A 16,254-nucleotide genomic window follows, 5' to 3' on the forward strand; every position below is an offset into this window, starting at 1 on the left:
CATTTTATCTATAGAGTGTGATGAAAAATCTCATGCTTCTTTCATATACACGGCATGTAATCATCCCAAACCGTCTGTAATACAATCGTTGATCATGTCGGTGTCTGTCAGAGCGAATGTGGTGGAGAAAGCTGACCGGTCACGGTTCAATGACAGTAAATCGAGGAATTGTGTCTTTGTACAGGCGTAGGAACCACATCATTTGGTATGTGGAATCAAAGGAGGTGAAAATATGTCCTGAGCTGTTTCTGTGTCATTTCTGCCTCATGTTCAAGTGAAAATGCAATGTTTTGCCACTCTAAAGCCAGTGGGTTCAGGCCGAAAGACACACGGCATCATTTTTGAACACTCTAATGCATTTCTAAGTGGTTCAATCTGTGGTGGGTCTGCGCCATTAGTGTCTCTCCCATTTCTCCGTCGTTTTCAAAGACGGCGGGGTACAAACAGAGTGAGACATTACCTCCACCACTCAGGCCCCAGCATGCTGAATCGGGGCGCCATAATGACACGGCAAAGGCGAGATGCACTCCCGCTGCTCCCTGGTAACTACAGAGACTCGGAGGGTGGAATGTAGATTCACGACAGTCTCCGCCTGCGTGCCCTTTTGCAGCGATTTAAAGCAAGCAGGGAGACGTGGCTAATTCGCCGACATTAATCAGGCAAAGCACATTGCTGTGCAAATGACGGGCGTGGGGGAATGATGAGCTGACAGTGTCCTGCCAGTCAGAGAGGCAGACACACCTCAGTGATCTGATAGGATGACACGGCCCCGGCCCAGAGCGGAGCAATCAGCTGAGGAAAGCCTCTCGCAGGTCTCCGTTCATTACAGACATGACCTGGATCGCCGGTCCATCCATCAGCCTGTGTTTATCCAGTCACCGCCAGAGTAAATGACTTGATGGAGCTGGATAAATGACAACTGGAGGAAATGCAAAATGTCCAGATCATCATTTAACCTCTAACTCATATCCTGCTGCTTAAGTGATGTCTTCACTGCAAATATCGACTTCAGAATATCAATAAGGAATATTGCGGAGGATGAAGCACGAAGTTATTGCCCTGAGAGAGAGGGCTTTCATCTGAAAAGCAGAGTGTCTGAACTAAAACTCTTGAAATGTGTGTTCAGTAATATGGGTTTTTGAAGACGGTACCAACACTTCGTTTGCTGTTGGGACTGTTTAGAAATCTGCCCAGACATCTGGACCAAAATAAATATAGTTATAGATAAACATGCTGATTGGCTGATGGAAGCCATGGTTTTTAGAGGGTACATCCTTAAATTGATCATGTTGCTGTAGTGCCACCTACATTAAAAGCCAAATGCCATCAGATTTTGCGCATGGAGTTGGTATATGCTCTTGTCATCTAAATATGGTTGCATTGGTTCAAGAGGCAGTTTATGTCAAATAGGCCATAAAAGTTTGGGGAAAAAACAGTTTTTAATGTTTGTTTGTTTTATTGGGATCATCCAAAAGTGTTATGTAAGAAGTTCGATTGGTTGAAATTTGTAGCAGGAGGAGCGAAAAACACACAAAATATAATTGCAAAAAATCCATCAAGTAGAAATCAAAGTAGTTGAATGGATTCATTTTGAAACAAAGAATTTTGTTTTTGACATAAATCACCACAAAACAATAAACACAGAACAAACACAACACCAAATTCTTATACATGTGTCTACTGTTGTATTATATATTAACGGAAGCAAAGAATTTAGGGACAAGGAATTTCGCTTCTAAACATCACGATGCAGGTGTTACTGGGTTTTGTGCGTGTAAGTGTCCTTTAGGACCCAGACTTTACCGATCCTGTCACATTACAGGGACAGATGAGCTGCAGTGATGGAGCGAGCGGGCTGCATGCACGTGATGGATCATTGCAGTAGAGCGAGGAGATGCAGATTTCCACTGTGACATTTCTTTTACTCTGTGAGCTTTTCTCCGGCAAGCTGAAGTGAGGTCGTGCTCCGGCGGCTCTCTCAGCTCGGACACTCGGAGCCCACAAGCTTCTCTTCGACATTTCCGCTTGGAGTTTTTTTCTTATTTTAAACCATCTCTTTGGAGGTGGATGCGCCCTTTATTTTTAGATTACTACTCAGATTGTATTCCACGTTGGAGGTGTCAAGGATGCAGGGCGTCGTCTGTGAATTACACTTGACCTCTAACAGTTAAGCACCGGATAAACACGTGTAAACATTACAGATGGTTCGACACCACTTTTTCAGATACCATTTATCACATTGAGTATCTGCTAATACTGATACTGATCCAGGACTCATTTGTTTCCTCTTCTACTGAGCCATAATCACCCTTTTACAGAACGTATCTAAAAATTTGATGCACATATTTTAAGATACTTAAATCCCATAAGTGAAGTTTCATAACATGACTCAAATGACTCAGAGCTCATTAGCTTGGAGTGCTACTTTTTGCAAAGAGTAAAGATGTCAGACGTTAGCTGTAAAACTCAAAGCATTTTCCAAAGGATTTTCTAAGTTGCTCAGACAGACGTGAAACTCAGTCAATTCAGAGAAGAAATGTTGGTTTGGCAGCTTGTAACAAGGGTTTGTAGCAAGATGTTTTCAGGTGTAGAGCTGTATACTTGAGGCTCAAGAGCCAAAAATGAGATCTTGCGACTCGACTTGGACTTACAAGAGATACTAGTTAAGCTTGACTTCCAGTAATACTTCATTTGTAAAGCAGTTTCAAGTCCTTCATGCACCATGCTGCCTAATCATTATAGCTTTTACTGAAAAGCTACAGTAAAGAGATAATAATTAGGCAGCATGTAGTCACATTCAGGATCAGGACTTTAATGTGACCACACAGAGATGTGTTAACAAGATCAAAACCAGGAGCAGAAACGCCACAATGTTCCACACAGAAGCTCATGGTTTTTTTTTGCACAGCTGCACCTTCGTTTTATGTGTCCTCATTGAAGTATTTGACACATACAGATGCTGGGATTCGTTTTATGTCCTGCTTCCATTAAAAAGGTATTTGGTGTGATTTTGGCCATTGTGCTCAGGACTCTCAAGTCTTGAAGATGTTGTTTTGGACTTGCATTGAGACATGATTCAGACTTGGTCCAAAAGACAGCTCAATGGTTAAAATAAATCCAGTGATTTTCTCAGCCTGTTAACTTTGCTTTGTTGCTGTTTGGAGTTTCTCACACTTCACACCTTTCAACGATCTTTGTTGATCCGGCAAAACTTTTCCTCTCTTCACTTGTTGCTTGTACAACTTTCATGAGCTTCCAACACTGATCCTGTCCATGAAAATGCTCATATTATACATATATATGTTTTCCTTCTTAGGCATAAAAAACTGATGACGGCATCCAGGTGCTCTCATTGGAGTGGCTGCTGTTGACATCATGTGACCTGTTGAAAACCCGGGACACGAGGACAGGGCTATTATGTGATACACATCTTAGAAAAAAACGTGAGGGAGTGGAGTTTCATCACAGACCTTAAATCAATATTTCTATCTTATTAACCCTCACTGCAAACTTTCCCTTACCTTAGCCATACGTTAGATGCCATACGCAGATATTATAGATGACTCAAAGTGTAATCCAATCCTCAATATTCTTGTCTGCCAATAGGGTTGCTTAGACCCCCAGGCCACCTTGACATCCCTAATGTTGGATTCTATTGTTTTTAATATTTTTCCTTGTATCCCATCTAGTGTTTTTGCTAGTATCAGACCTACACAGGGTATGTGATTGGAGCATTGCTAGCTAGCTCACGTGCAACAACAGCAGAGCAGCTTCCTCACTAGGAAGCAGGTATGCGGTGAAATGGTTTAAGAGTCAAAAGTTCAGCTTACCCCTGTGGTTGTCCCGCCGAGCTGTGTATGTGTATGAACATTTTGGCGTCAGCGCTCTCGGGATGGATGTGTGCATGCGTGTTGCAGTGGGTGACGCTGGGGTTGGGTGGTTCAGGGTTATCGGTGGTATTTATGTCACCAGCAGACGTGGCTCAGTCGAGGTGAGATAGACGTTAACTCAGAGGAGCGCAGTCAGGCTCGCGGCCAAACGCTGTCAGCCTAATACCAGCGAGCGGTCCGGGAGGAGCAGTCACAGCATCTGGATAGTCAAGCTCCATTAGCCTCCCGGCTCTGCTTTACACCAGCTGCATTAGAGCCTTGTTGACAAATGGCAGAAGAGGTGGTGTGTGTGATATGAATCACATAACTCAGGGGACCTCCACCATGAATATCACAGCCCCTTGCTCCCTGGTCTTTCCCCTCCTCCCTCCCCTCCCTCCCTCTTGTCTGGGCTTGCTGTGAACTGTAGCAGCAGCCTGGCTGGGATTCAGTGGGACGGCATTAGCTCTCAACCTTGGTGAAGGACTAAATGCAGCCTCAGCCTGGTGTCCTTGCTGTCACACTGCTGCTGGGAGCAGATAAGCACTCCAGCTTTTAGGACACGCTGTAAGGCCCCCATCGGCAGCACTGTGAGCTGGATAATTGCACAGGCGCCACGAATAATTAATTAGCAATCGTTACATCTGACGCGCGACATGCTACACATCTGAGAAGATGAGGGCAGTCGTTTTGTGGGATTTTTATGATACTCCACTTTCAATCTTCCAGTATTTGCAAAAGCAGATTCTGCTCCTAATTTAAGGGCATAGCAATTATTTTCTTTGTAGTGTGGTGTCACCCTGAAAGTTCAGTTTTACAGCTATGACCTTTAAAACGCCATGTAAAAATGCAGATCTGAAAAGAAGAAGTAATTTTATCCGGCAGCGGAGGTGTTTACGTTTCATATGACATATTGAAAGTCTTTTTTGAAGATAACAAACTGTGATATTGCCTCTCGTACATGTAGCAACTGGACATTTTCACTGCTACAGAGAAAATATTTACCTCTTAGAAACACTCTCCGAGGTGAAATCTAAAGTCCTGCTGCGGCTCAGTGATGAATTCCTGCTTTAGCCTTTTAAAGCCTTCCACTGGCTTTTTGGCTTGTCCTTGTGCGGCCTGTAAATTGTTCATAGTGATATATTAAGCAGACAGGTATGGCTGCGTGTGTATAAGAATTAGGTTTATTTACTGGGTTGAGTTGCTGAAATAAACCATGCAGTGCTATATTTCTCTCAAACACACCGGAGCACTGAATGATGAAACGCACAGGGAGAGACTGTGGTGGGTATTGATGTGTAATGCCCTTGGACCGAAGCCAAGACGGTGAAATGGAATGAAAGAAAAGCAGTCACTCCTCTGTTAACTCAAGGTTGTAGTTTACAGGAGCTATATCTGTCTGTGTTGTCAATTGTACGCTTAGCAAATGTGCTCTATGTGTCTGCCTCAACTATAAAAAAAAGCATCTAAATCACATCTGCCTGTTGACTTTGAAGATTTCCACCAATTTGCCTGTATTTTTTCCCAAGGCCGATGCGGTATGTCATGGCTTATCCACAACTTCTGAGCTGGCAGGAGGCTGGTGTTTGGCGGTTGCTTGTAAACGCAGTCACAGAACGAGCCCTTAGTAATCGGGACCCCTGCCAAGCTCATGGAAGTGGCAGCGGATCATCCTCGGTTAATAGGCGCTCATAATCCTCTGTGAATGTCTTATGTTGTCCCCCGAGAGGAGCGAGACTAAGGCATGTATTTGCAATCAGCGTGCATTAAGGGCTGACAGTTTAACTGCTGCCATAACTGTAATAAACCAACCCACTGTTTGCATGCTCAATGGAGGCAAAATGAAAACTGTAAAGTGTCCTTTTGATCTCTAACAAAGACTCTCTCTTTCTTTCTCCCCCACTGCTGCTTGTCATCGCTACAGGAAGTCGAGGTTAGTGTCTCTTTTGTAAATTTGTACAATGCACCGTCTGTCTTTCTTTTGACGTCTCTTTTAGACTGTCGCCTGCCCTGTGAGTAAGAGCTCATCTTGGTTAAAGCACAAAAAATACATGTAATACAATGTCATTGTCTGGAAATGTGTCTCTCAGAGGTGAAAAACATAAAGACAAAAGAAACAATAACATGCAAAACATAAATAACACCAAATACACATGTAAATTAGTAAATGCTTCATAGAAAATATGTAAAAGTATGACTAATAATAACAGAATTTTCTGTATGGTTCATAAATGGAAATGTTTTTAGACTCACAGCGATCAATTCATTCCAGTAAAACAAGTATAAACACAAAAACCATCCCTTTAACTCTTCACCCTGTGCACAGTATTTAAGATGCCTTCGGCTGTACTTGTTCAGCATGACTTGAGAGCTCAGTCTTTGTGTCCCCTGAGCAGAATAAGACCGAGCTAAACTGAACAGACCTGATCCTCGGGGTCCTCTCTGGGCCTCGTGCCGAGTAGTAACCGCTTTATAGTTGATCCTCTCTGTCCTGACACAGAGAGAAATGGGTCAGAATGGATACAGCAGGGGGATGCTGAAATTTTATTATTGTTCCAGCGCAACGCCGCCAGGGACACAATCTAAAAAAAGAGTTAGTTTGCAAATATTCCCTCTGCAGCTGCGCAGGAGCTCAGACAGTCCATGTCTTTTTATGAGATACATTTAAGCTCTCAGAGTCTTGCCTTGTGCTGCTGACTCAATGTTAAAGGCTACATCTACAACAACAACCACAATCATAAAAAATAATATAATAATTATGGGATTTTTAAAGCGCTTTGCAAAATGACAGCTTCAAAGTGTTTGATGCAAGAGCATTATTCTTTAGTTTCGTTGGACAGTTCATTCCTGACCCTGGAAACCGCAGTTGACAAAACAATCTCATCTCAAAGTCCACTTGTTCTGGAGCTTTAGGCCGTACACATAGTCCTCATCAGCTCGCAGAACTGTAGATGTTCAAACTCTCCGTGATTGACTGATGATGACTCTCTTTGATGATGACTCTTATGCCTGTACGCTAAATATGAAGCTACAGCACAGTCAACAAAATCTGCATACCAACACCTCTAAAGCGCACTAATTAACACTGCACATTAGTCAAAGTGTAAAAATAATTTGCCTTTGGATAGCTGTTTTGTGCTAAGACACAGCAGCCTTAAGGGAAAAAGTAGAAATACAACATAAATCAAATAAATAGATAATAAATCAACAGATAAACTGGTTTACTTGACCAAGGAAGGGCAGAATTTGACTGGACGTGTATGTTATTATCCTGACGTAAAGTTGTATCCATCCACCACTTAAAGTCATTTTAGATTTTTTTTATGGAAAGTATAATTGAATGTCATCAGCAAAAGAGCAAAGTTTTATGGTGATGAACAACATGTCAGAGTGGGAAATATAATCTCTTTTTGACATTGAGTCATTATTTTGTGGCTGTGTGTTTTTATTTTTTATTATTTATTTTAACTTAAAGCCAATAAGCCACTAATAATAATAATAAAGATAAATCAATCAATCAAACACACAGAATATGGGTCACAGACATTAACTAAATTTAATTAAACCATGGATTGAAAGAAATGCTACAGGGTTTTGCGTGTTATCATTTTCTTTTTGCTCACTTGCTACATTTTGAAACCCATCTATTCAATATAAGAGCTGCATATATTTGAATTGCTAAAATCGTACGTTTAAACTTCTTTTCGTGGCGTGTAGCAAGTTTCTGTTTCATTTTGCGTGTCTCTTATCTTCCTTCATTATTTATGCTCTTCTGAATTTTCATGAAGCATGAGTGCAAGAGCATACTTCCTCCATTGTGTCGCCTGACATGAATTATTAAATCCATTAATGCAAATATATTTTCTTCCCAGGATGACTACATCAAAAACATGGAGGAGAACACAGGTTCTGATGAAAGTAAGTAAAAAAAAAATGGTTTTATCGGATTAGAAGGATTTTTTCTGTGGACATAAGAGGACGGCTGTGTGGTTTCGTTTGAAGTGTATCTTCCACTTACAGTCAGTTTGTGCAACTGTACTATATGCAGACATATGCAAATACATTCAATATTTAAATGGATTTCTTAAATGACCAGATCTAGTATAAAGAAAAAACCCTGCTGTATTTCAGATTCAACCAGCATAATCAATGCAAAGTGCTGTTCGCCGTTATACATCTGCTCTAGACAATGAAATAGCACATTATCGAAGTGCTGGCTTCTCGTAATTGCAGCAGTTGTCTGAGGTCACCCGGGTCTGGGGTGTCAGAGCTTGTGGAGGGTGAGTACGCAGTTGTGATTCAGGAAAGAAGAGGCTGAGCCTTCAGTTGGATCCATTAGTTTGAAAAGCCTGCTATAATTGCCTTTGTTGCTGAGGGCTCAACTCAGAACTCCCACCAGGCTCCATTTACCTCCATGGGGTTTGTTTCTTGTTGGGAAAAAAAAATCTCACTTTTAGAAAATCTGCTGTGGAGGAGGAATGGAGACTATGTGAAAACGGTGAACAGCTCAAAGTTACTTCAGTCAAATGGTCTTTTTGTATTCAACAGAAATGTAAAATGATATAATAAAAAAAAAGCTCTTAGAGAGTACATACCTCTGCAAACGTTTCATAATTTTCTAAATTTTGTCATTTTAAATGGTCAGGTTAACCAATTCATACATCATAGCACTGAGCCAAGCATTTGAAACATTCAGCAGCAGGGTGTCTTTCCGGGGACAATCTGCTGGTCACTCTGGTTTTCACAGTTTTTACATCCAGTAGAAAATGTAGTAGTAGTAGTAGTTCCCAACGAAAACTGCTGATGGTCGGACACTTGACTGCCGTGTCCCTAGAAACTGAAGTTTAAAGTCCAGCTGTGGCTCAGCCTAAACACAGTCGCTGTAAAAAACGTTTGGATCATCTAACTGCCACTAGAGGTCACTGTCCCTGAGATTTAAGCTAAATATGCTGCACACATAGTTTGAGGTTTAAAGCGGCTAAAATAAACATTTTTTTGGATTAATGGATCACATGACTACGTGTATGTGGAGGGGGTCACTTCTGGTGGGGAACCCATCATCATTAAACTGATGCTGCAAGAGAATTTATTCAGCATTATGTTGTTTTATTTGAGAGTATGACTTATACAGTGATAATCAGTACGAATCATGTCACAGGTCAGGTTATAAAGTTACTATCATACATGCTGTAGCAGTTGGGCAGGCGCTTGAGGTTATCAGTGTGTTCCTGCTGTTGCGGGAGTGTGGGAGGTCGGGTGTAACGCCACACCCACACTGCCTCACTTAAAAGACATTGAGGACTTGCATCAAAGGAGAAAGATGTGAGAGGAAGCAGCTCCAGACGTTATCCCAGTCATCTGTTCTTACAACAGGCGGAATAAGTAATGTAGTCTCAAGAAAACGCCTTGCTTGCTGTAGTGTGGGGGCGATGTTCATTTGAATACCATTGATTTCTTCCCCGTCCTAGTTCCCACTGGGACTAATTCTGCAGACCTAATTGATCAGGGTCCTCTTCATTGCAAATTCAACAAGACAGCAGTAACTCCGACAAGGTGTACCTGCAAGCCCCGGACAGAACAAAAGAGCTAAAAGGAGACTTCAGACACCTCCGATGCTCTTTTAAGTGGGCTGATTGAGACAACAGCTCAGCTTTGCAGAGTCTGTTCTGTGTTTGAGGGCCATTTCAAAACAATAAGGTGCCTGCTGCTCTCGCTCAGAGAGAAGGGCAGCCATATTTGACCTTGACATCCTTTATTTTAGACATCCTTTAACTTCTTTTGTGCCTGGAGAAAAATTCTACAAATTCGATTTTTTTTATCACAGTAACTGTGATTATGCTTCCATTTGTACAATAAGTTAAATTATTCAGACGTAATGTGAAAAGAATTAGAGGTGAACTTATGCGTTGCATTGTCTCTAATTATAAGTAAATCGTTTCATAGTTCCATCGGATTTGAATAAAAGCTGCAGGCTGCTGTAACACAGCGACCAGCAGTTAAATGGAGGGGTATAAAAGAGTCTTCTAAGATGACAGTAATTGCAAATCCAGTTGAAACTAATTTACTTAAAGCTGTCAAATGGGCCCATCTCTCTGACGTTTTTAATATTTATCAGTGCTAAATCTTTTCGCTACTTCTTCTTGCCAGCCCAATAACAGGTCTTTTGCAGATTTTCATTTTTGTCCAGAACCACTAAAGTACTTTATTAAATGCATGCTCTGACAATTTGAATGTAAAGCAAATGTCTGATGAAGGCCTTTGATGGAGGATCCTGTCAAACTGCAAGGCTTCACGCTCAGTAGAGAATCCAGATGCAAGCACAGACAACAGGGAGAAAGCTGATATTGGATGAGAAAGCAGCCGTGTTCTGTTCTGTTTTTGATCGGCGCGTAATAATAATAATAATCTCTGAGAGATTGGACACACGCTCAGTGGAGTCCCATCGCCTTTGTTGACATGATTACAGGAGGATTTAAAACCCATAATGGCTCTCACACGTCTGGGACCTGCTATGAATTCTCAATGCAGCACGATATTAACATCAACCAGAAGAGCAGGCGAGGTGGAAAACACACTTGATCTTTAATGCAAATTAAATCTTGTGTTTGGATTTCATTTTCAGTATGTAGGCGTTTACCGCGTGAGGGACGTGTTTGGTTTTAAGCTGTTGCTTGGAGGCAGACTTGAAGGTGCTCATAAATACCGAACATGGGAGCAATGAGAGAGCTGTACGCCATCGTCTGAAACTATACTGAAAACACCAAGCCGTGTTTCTATGGGAACATACAGTAAAGTAACGTTGTGTGTTAGTTAGCATGGAAATATCAGATTAAGTGGAAGGTTAGATCCAAAACTAATTAACATGATCATTTAAAGTGAGTATTTTTAGATGCACATCCAACAACACTAACACGTGGCTGTTTTTTAAATTCTCCATATTTTGACTAGAAATTCCTGAACTGTGAGGCGTAGACGATCCTGCAGAACGTGATGACATTTCATTTACAGGTAGAGCTGCAGCTGTTTAAATAGTTATAACTCAGTGGTTGTGAGTCTGTCTCATTTGAAATTATTCTCAGAGAGGATATATTCTCCAATGAGCATGTTTATATATCATATTTATATTCATCCTTACACAAAGCCATGATACTCCTGGACAGGAATTCTCAGAAAAGTCATGGTCACCATCATAAAATGTCTCACTAAGAGTACATTTTATCCAGATTCAGATCCACATTTTCTATTATTAAACCAACACATAAAGAGGATTGTGGTACCAGTGTGTGCTCTCTGAGTGCTTTCTGGTTTTATTTGATTCTTCCTCATATATTCAGTCTGTGTGGTGCACGGCTCACTGCACAGTCTGTAGCTGTGGTTTCTGTGTGAGTGAACAGCAGGTACAGTGACTGCTCAGCGTCCAAAAAATAAAAAAATGGCTCAGAAGAAAGTGGGAATCGTTTAAGGTATATTACACCACTAAAAAAACCCATAGAGTTTGGTTCCCTGCCCCCCATGAAAGTTTATGGCCCATGACTGGAACCTTTGTTAACGAAATGAAATGTTAAACCTCATACTCTGATAGCAACCACCGACGAAATATCCCGTCTCTGCAAGATAAACCAGAAGAAAGCCTGAGGAAAACCTGAGTGATGATGAGTTTCACTAAAGAGAACTGATGTGACCCTTTGAGGCATGCTGAAAAAATGAGATATCTTTACTTTCTTTATTGTAAAGAAACAGTCAGAATGATATGTGTGGTGACAGTCTGGGGTGATTTTCGGGGAGGTTTTAAGTCTTAAATCTAAAGAGAAATAGCAGACAAATGTACCATCAGCCGTGCAGTCTGGATATTGTTCAGCCGCTGGGGTTGAATCATGACGGAGCAGAATACCTGTTGGAACAGATGAAGATAATAAAAGTCAAGTGGTCACAAAATCTTTTATATGGAGCGACTTTCAAGTTTCATTCAGCACTGCCAGAATCCAGCCATCTGTCTTTGGGCTTCTCTGCTGAGCCTAAATACTACGTCTTGTATTTTTATGAGTTTCTTCCCCACTGAGAAGTGGAATTTAGATTTGTAATTTACTTGCGATAATACCAGTCCTGTCTCACTTATGCTTATTTCTTTTTGACTATTTACTAGTTGTTGCCTTTGATATGGGTATAGCATTTCAGGAGCTGCTAGCTTCTTTTTATACTGATAGAGCCGAGTCAGCTTCTGTTGCTCAAAGTATTTTAATGTACGGCACAGTGTCTCTTCAATCAGTAGGTCTGTGAAGATGAACTGTGGGGTTTTCTGCTCATATTGAAACTGCTACTGCATTAAATGTTGGGAATAAATAACTCCAGTATCATGTTTCCGCCTTTTAGACAAACTATTATGCAACAAAATCTTAATGCAACTAGAGAGAATTCAAAATATATCCGCCATGGCTAAACAGTCCCCTAAATTTGTTATTTTAATAATTGAAAATGTTCAGAAATGTTTAATCAAAATGCACACAGTGGTAGTGGTAGGTATATGTTAAAAGAACACCCTGCACAGCAGTGACGTAGCGTGGTACTATTTGGTACATCAGAGCGTGACCACACCCAGCTGTGCATTTATCAGAGACTCATACCTTTTCAGGCCAGTGATGTTTTACCTCCCTCCAAAATGTAGTGTGGAATTACTTTTTAAGAAATACCAGGATCTGAACAAAAAAACGACTTGTTTTTTTCCTTGAATCATGGCCTAACTTTCAACCAAACTGAACTGAACTCGTTATTCTGAGATTCAGTCACAGACTTCTTTGCGGTTTTGAGCTATTTATTCAAGAAGCATAAGCATCCCGTCGCAAAGAGAGTAACACTGGGTTAGAGAGGACAGATTTGTCTACGTTTTGACATATATATTGTGCATGAAGTGTGGAAACTGTGGGAGTAAAAAGAATGTAATGAAGGATTCTTGCGATAATTTGAACGGCTGAAACAAACTCATATCACCATACACAAACCAATGTAAAAGCTTAAACATGGCCTTGTCTTGTGACCCATTTAAAGTTTGAATGATGTTTGTATGATAAGGTCTGACAAAGTATGATTTCAAAGAATATGTGTTTGAGCACTTTTTGTTTCCGGTTTCCCATTATTATGTATGTTCCTGACGATTGCTTTGATGGGTTTTCTTGCGTAGGTGTTGGAAACGCTGCGAAAATCCAACCATTGATTTTTCCCCTGAGGTGTGCTGAGGTCACAAATGGGGGTTTCATATCTCAGAAGCCTCTTTGAATGGGACTATGACAAACACCTCCATAATGAAAATGCACTGTGGAACAAAGGCCAGTGGAAGCTAACTTGGAAGTGGTGCAGGACTTCAGCTCTTTATGAACTCCAGTCACCAAGCACAGGCACACAGCCTCCTACCAGTATTTTTGGATCCCCTCAGAGTTGTCTTGTCATCCACTGTTCCCTCATACCTCCCTGCTGCAGCATCAGAGTATCACCTAGTCTCTGGATTTGCGGGGATCTGGCTGGCAGCCACCTCGTCTGTTGACCGTGTTGACTACAAAGCAGCTGCTCAAAGCTGACTCAGGATTTCACAGCTTAAATTTCTCTCGCCGTCCGCCACTTGCCACTCTCTCTTAAATTTATCTGAGCCTGCGAGTTTTTCCGAGGCCTCTTCGGCGAGGCGGTAAATGGACTGGGACAGTGTGACATCCAGCTTCGGATGGCATTGACCACAGGCTGAGGGAGGTGGAGGACACGGTGCTATTTCCATCTCAGTCTATCAGTGGAAAAAACGAGGTTGCCGTGGAACAGTTCAACTCTCCGAAGATAGAGAGAGATGCTGGGGGAGGGAGGCAGCAAGCGGGGAGGGAAGAAAGAAAGGGAACGTGGGAGACAAAGATGGAGAGTGTGTGTTTGTGTGAGAGGGAGAAAAGGCAAGACGGGGAGAGACAGTGATAAGTTGACACGGGGGAAGTGAGATGTGACAAGCTGAGAGAAAGAGATGCTCAATCAGTGCTGTCAGGTTTTCTGGCAATCAGAGACAGCCGTTGGAGACTGCAGGCAGTACTATTGACGATGGGCTGCCTCGCTAATGACAGCTAGGCGTCCATGTTTTCAGCAGTGCTGACTATAAAATCAATGGACTCATTTGTGCACACTGCCAGAACATTTTTCATTACATATTTCATGATTTTTATTGCACACGCCTGAGTAAAAGATAGTTTTGTGAGGATGGAAGATCATTTGAAATGGTGTAAATATACAGAACTTGATTATGCAGCAGATAAAATAGCTGCTTTCCTCTGTTTGTTTTTTGGATGGTACTTGCTATCAATCTGTTGAACACATCTTTGAAAAGACGAATGCAAAAAAAACAGCTGGAAGCTCAATTTCTTTCTCCTGAAGGTGACAAAAACAGAGAAAAACACCTCAGCTGTGATTGACACCTCTGGATTCTAAGTCTTGTTGTTTTGTGTTTGCAGCCGTGGACACCACCAAGGACCCGTGCCAGAACGTGAAGTGCAGCCGCCACAAGGTGTGCGTCGCTCAGGGCTACCAAAGGGCCATGTGTGTCAATCGCAAGAAACTGGAGCACAGGTACCTGTTTTTCTTTTGTGTGTGGGTGTGTGTTTGCAAGACATGTTGCCGCTGTTAAGAAGATTTCTGCACGGACAGGGACAGACATTGGTGTCAACAGCCGCTAGCTGTGTGTCAGTTAAAAGCCTTTCAATGTCTGGTTGGAGAGCTATTGATTAAACTCAGTAACAGGGCCAGAGAGTGTCATGAGTCAGGAGTGATGTCATTTCAGCTTTAACACTCACGCTGAGCCATGACTAATTAACGGTGTGGAGGGAAGGTGGCAAAACTGAACGCAGACAGTCATGGAAGCAAATAATGGCCATAAAAATGTGAATTTTATGAGCAAATGAATGCCGAGAGCACTGTGGCATGGGAGGTAGAGCAGGTTGGCCGTTCAATCCTGATTTCCTCGATTTGAGCAATATGAATATAGGTTTTGAATACTGGGTGCTTGAATTTTTAAGTTGTGAACCCTAAAAAGTATGTATACCTGAAATAAAGTGACTTGAAGAAGAGGGGAATTCAGACCACATAAATTCAAATAGATGGTTTTCAAAGTAAAATATGTCAGTGCTATAAATTCAGTGGTATTTCAATTTCAACATTCATGATTCAATAGTGATTAAAATTAAGTATTAGTTGCTTATAATATCCAAATCTTTATGGCATTATTTACTTCCATATTTCGTCTTTATACGTGTGTACACCTAAAATCACAAGGTATGAGACACAGACACAGAAGAAAGAGATGCCAGCTTAATGGATAACACTTAATGTCAAAGATACATACCTTATGATGAATTAATGCTTAACTAATACATGACTCATCATGATCTAATCTAATGCATGATGTATCATGAACTCCCGTGGCTCAGTTTTAATTAATAATGAAGCCACTAATACTTAGTTTTAATTACTTAAAACTACATGGATCATCAGTTTGTGAGCTCATACATTTATGTAGTTAAGCCAGACTAAAATTAACATGTCATCAAGTCAGAAGTAAACCGATAAAGGTGGACAAAGTCTTCTCAGCTCAGTGCGTTTCATAATCCTCTCTGAAAGCGAAATAGCACCAGATTCTTGTGTTTGTGCACAACACACAGTTTGAAACTGGCTGGTGAGACTTTGATCAGCTTCTTCTGCTATACTGTGTTTTGTCGTGTGCCCCAAACTTTGTGTTTGGTCTTTGTTTATGCGTTTATACATAATGTATTTACAATGGGCAGCGTTTGATCAAATCAAGGCTCACGTTGTGTTCATGTCATATCGTCTGGACTGTAAATACGAGCAGCAGAGAGGGAAAAACATTCATATCAGCCTTCAAGTTGAAATATGGGGAATTGCGGACAGCTTTGAAATCTCCTGCTTGACAAAAAAGAACAGCAAAGGTGTCAACAAACTGGTGCCAAATTGGCTGCCATTGTAGTTTAACTAAATAAAATCAGGAAAAAGGAAACAGCGTCCATTTTATTGTCACTTAGCAACAGTGTTCATATGTCTCAAACCACTTGAACGCGCAGTATACTGTATACTTGACTCCCGACGTTGAAAATAATTACTGAGTTTATTTTACTGAGCTACCCATGTTGATAATAGGGCAGCTTTAGAAAACATGGTACAGACTAGTCAGTGGAAGTGGAAGCGGAGGAGGGAGAAGACGCTAAAGCATATAGAAAATACTTTAAAGAGATAGTAATACTAGGGTTTATTGTATTTCAAATGCTCCACCCTTCACAAGGACCTCAGTGATAAACCTCAGTTATAGTATTTATCAATTCCTTCACCCATTCTTTCCACTTTGACTGGAAAACAA

At 41.2% G+C, this 16,254-nt stretch overlaps 1 protein-coding gene across 1 annotated transcript in view; it reads left to right on the forward strand.

Annotated features, from left to right (window-relative positions):
* LOC139303469 (testican-2-like) overlaps positions 1-16,254 on the forward strand; it is a 36,405-nt gene that overhangs the window by 12,582 nt on the left and 7,569 nt on the right. Inside the window, exons 2-4 of the mRNA XM_070927302.1 lie at positions 5,794-5,802; positions 7,742-7,787; positions 14,342-14,456. Coding sequence (XP_070783403.1) covers positions 5,794-5,802; positions 7,742-7,787; positions 14,342-14,456 — 170 coding nt within the window. The remainder of the gene's footprint in view (positions 1-5,793; positions 5,803-7,741; positions 7,788-14,341; positions 14,457-16,254) is intronic.

This window comes from Enoplosus armatus, chromosome 20 (genome assembly GCF_043641665.1).
Source record: "Enoplosus armatus isolate fEnoArm2 chromosome 20, fEnoArm2.hap1, whole genome shotgun sequence".
Taxonomy (NCBI): domain Eukaryota; kingdom Metazoa; phylum Chordata; class Actinopteri; order Centrarchiformes; family Enoplosidae; genus Enoplosus; species Enoplosus armatus.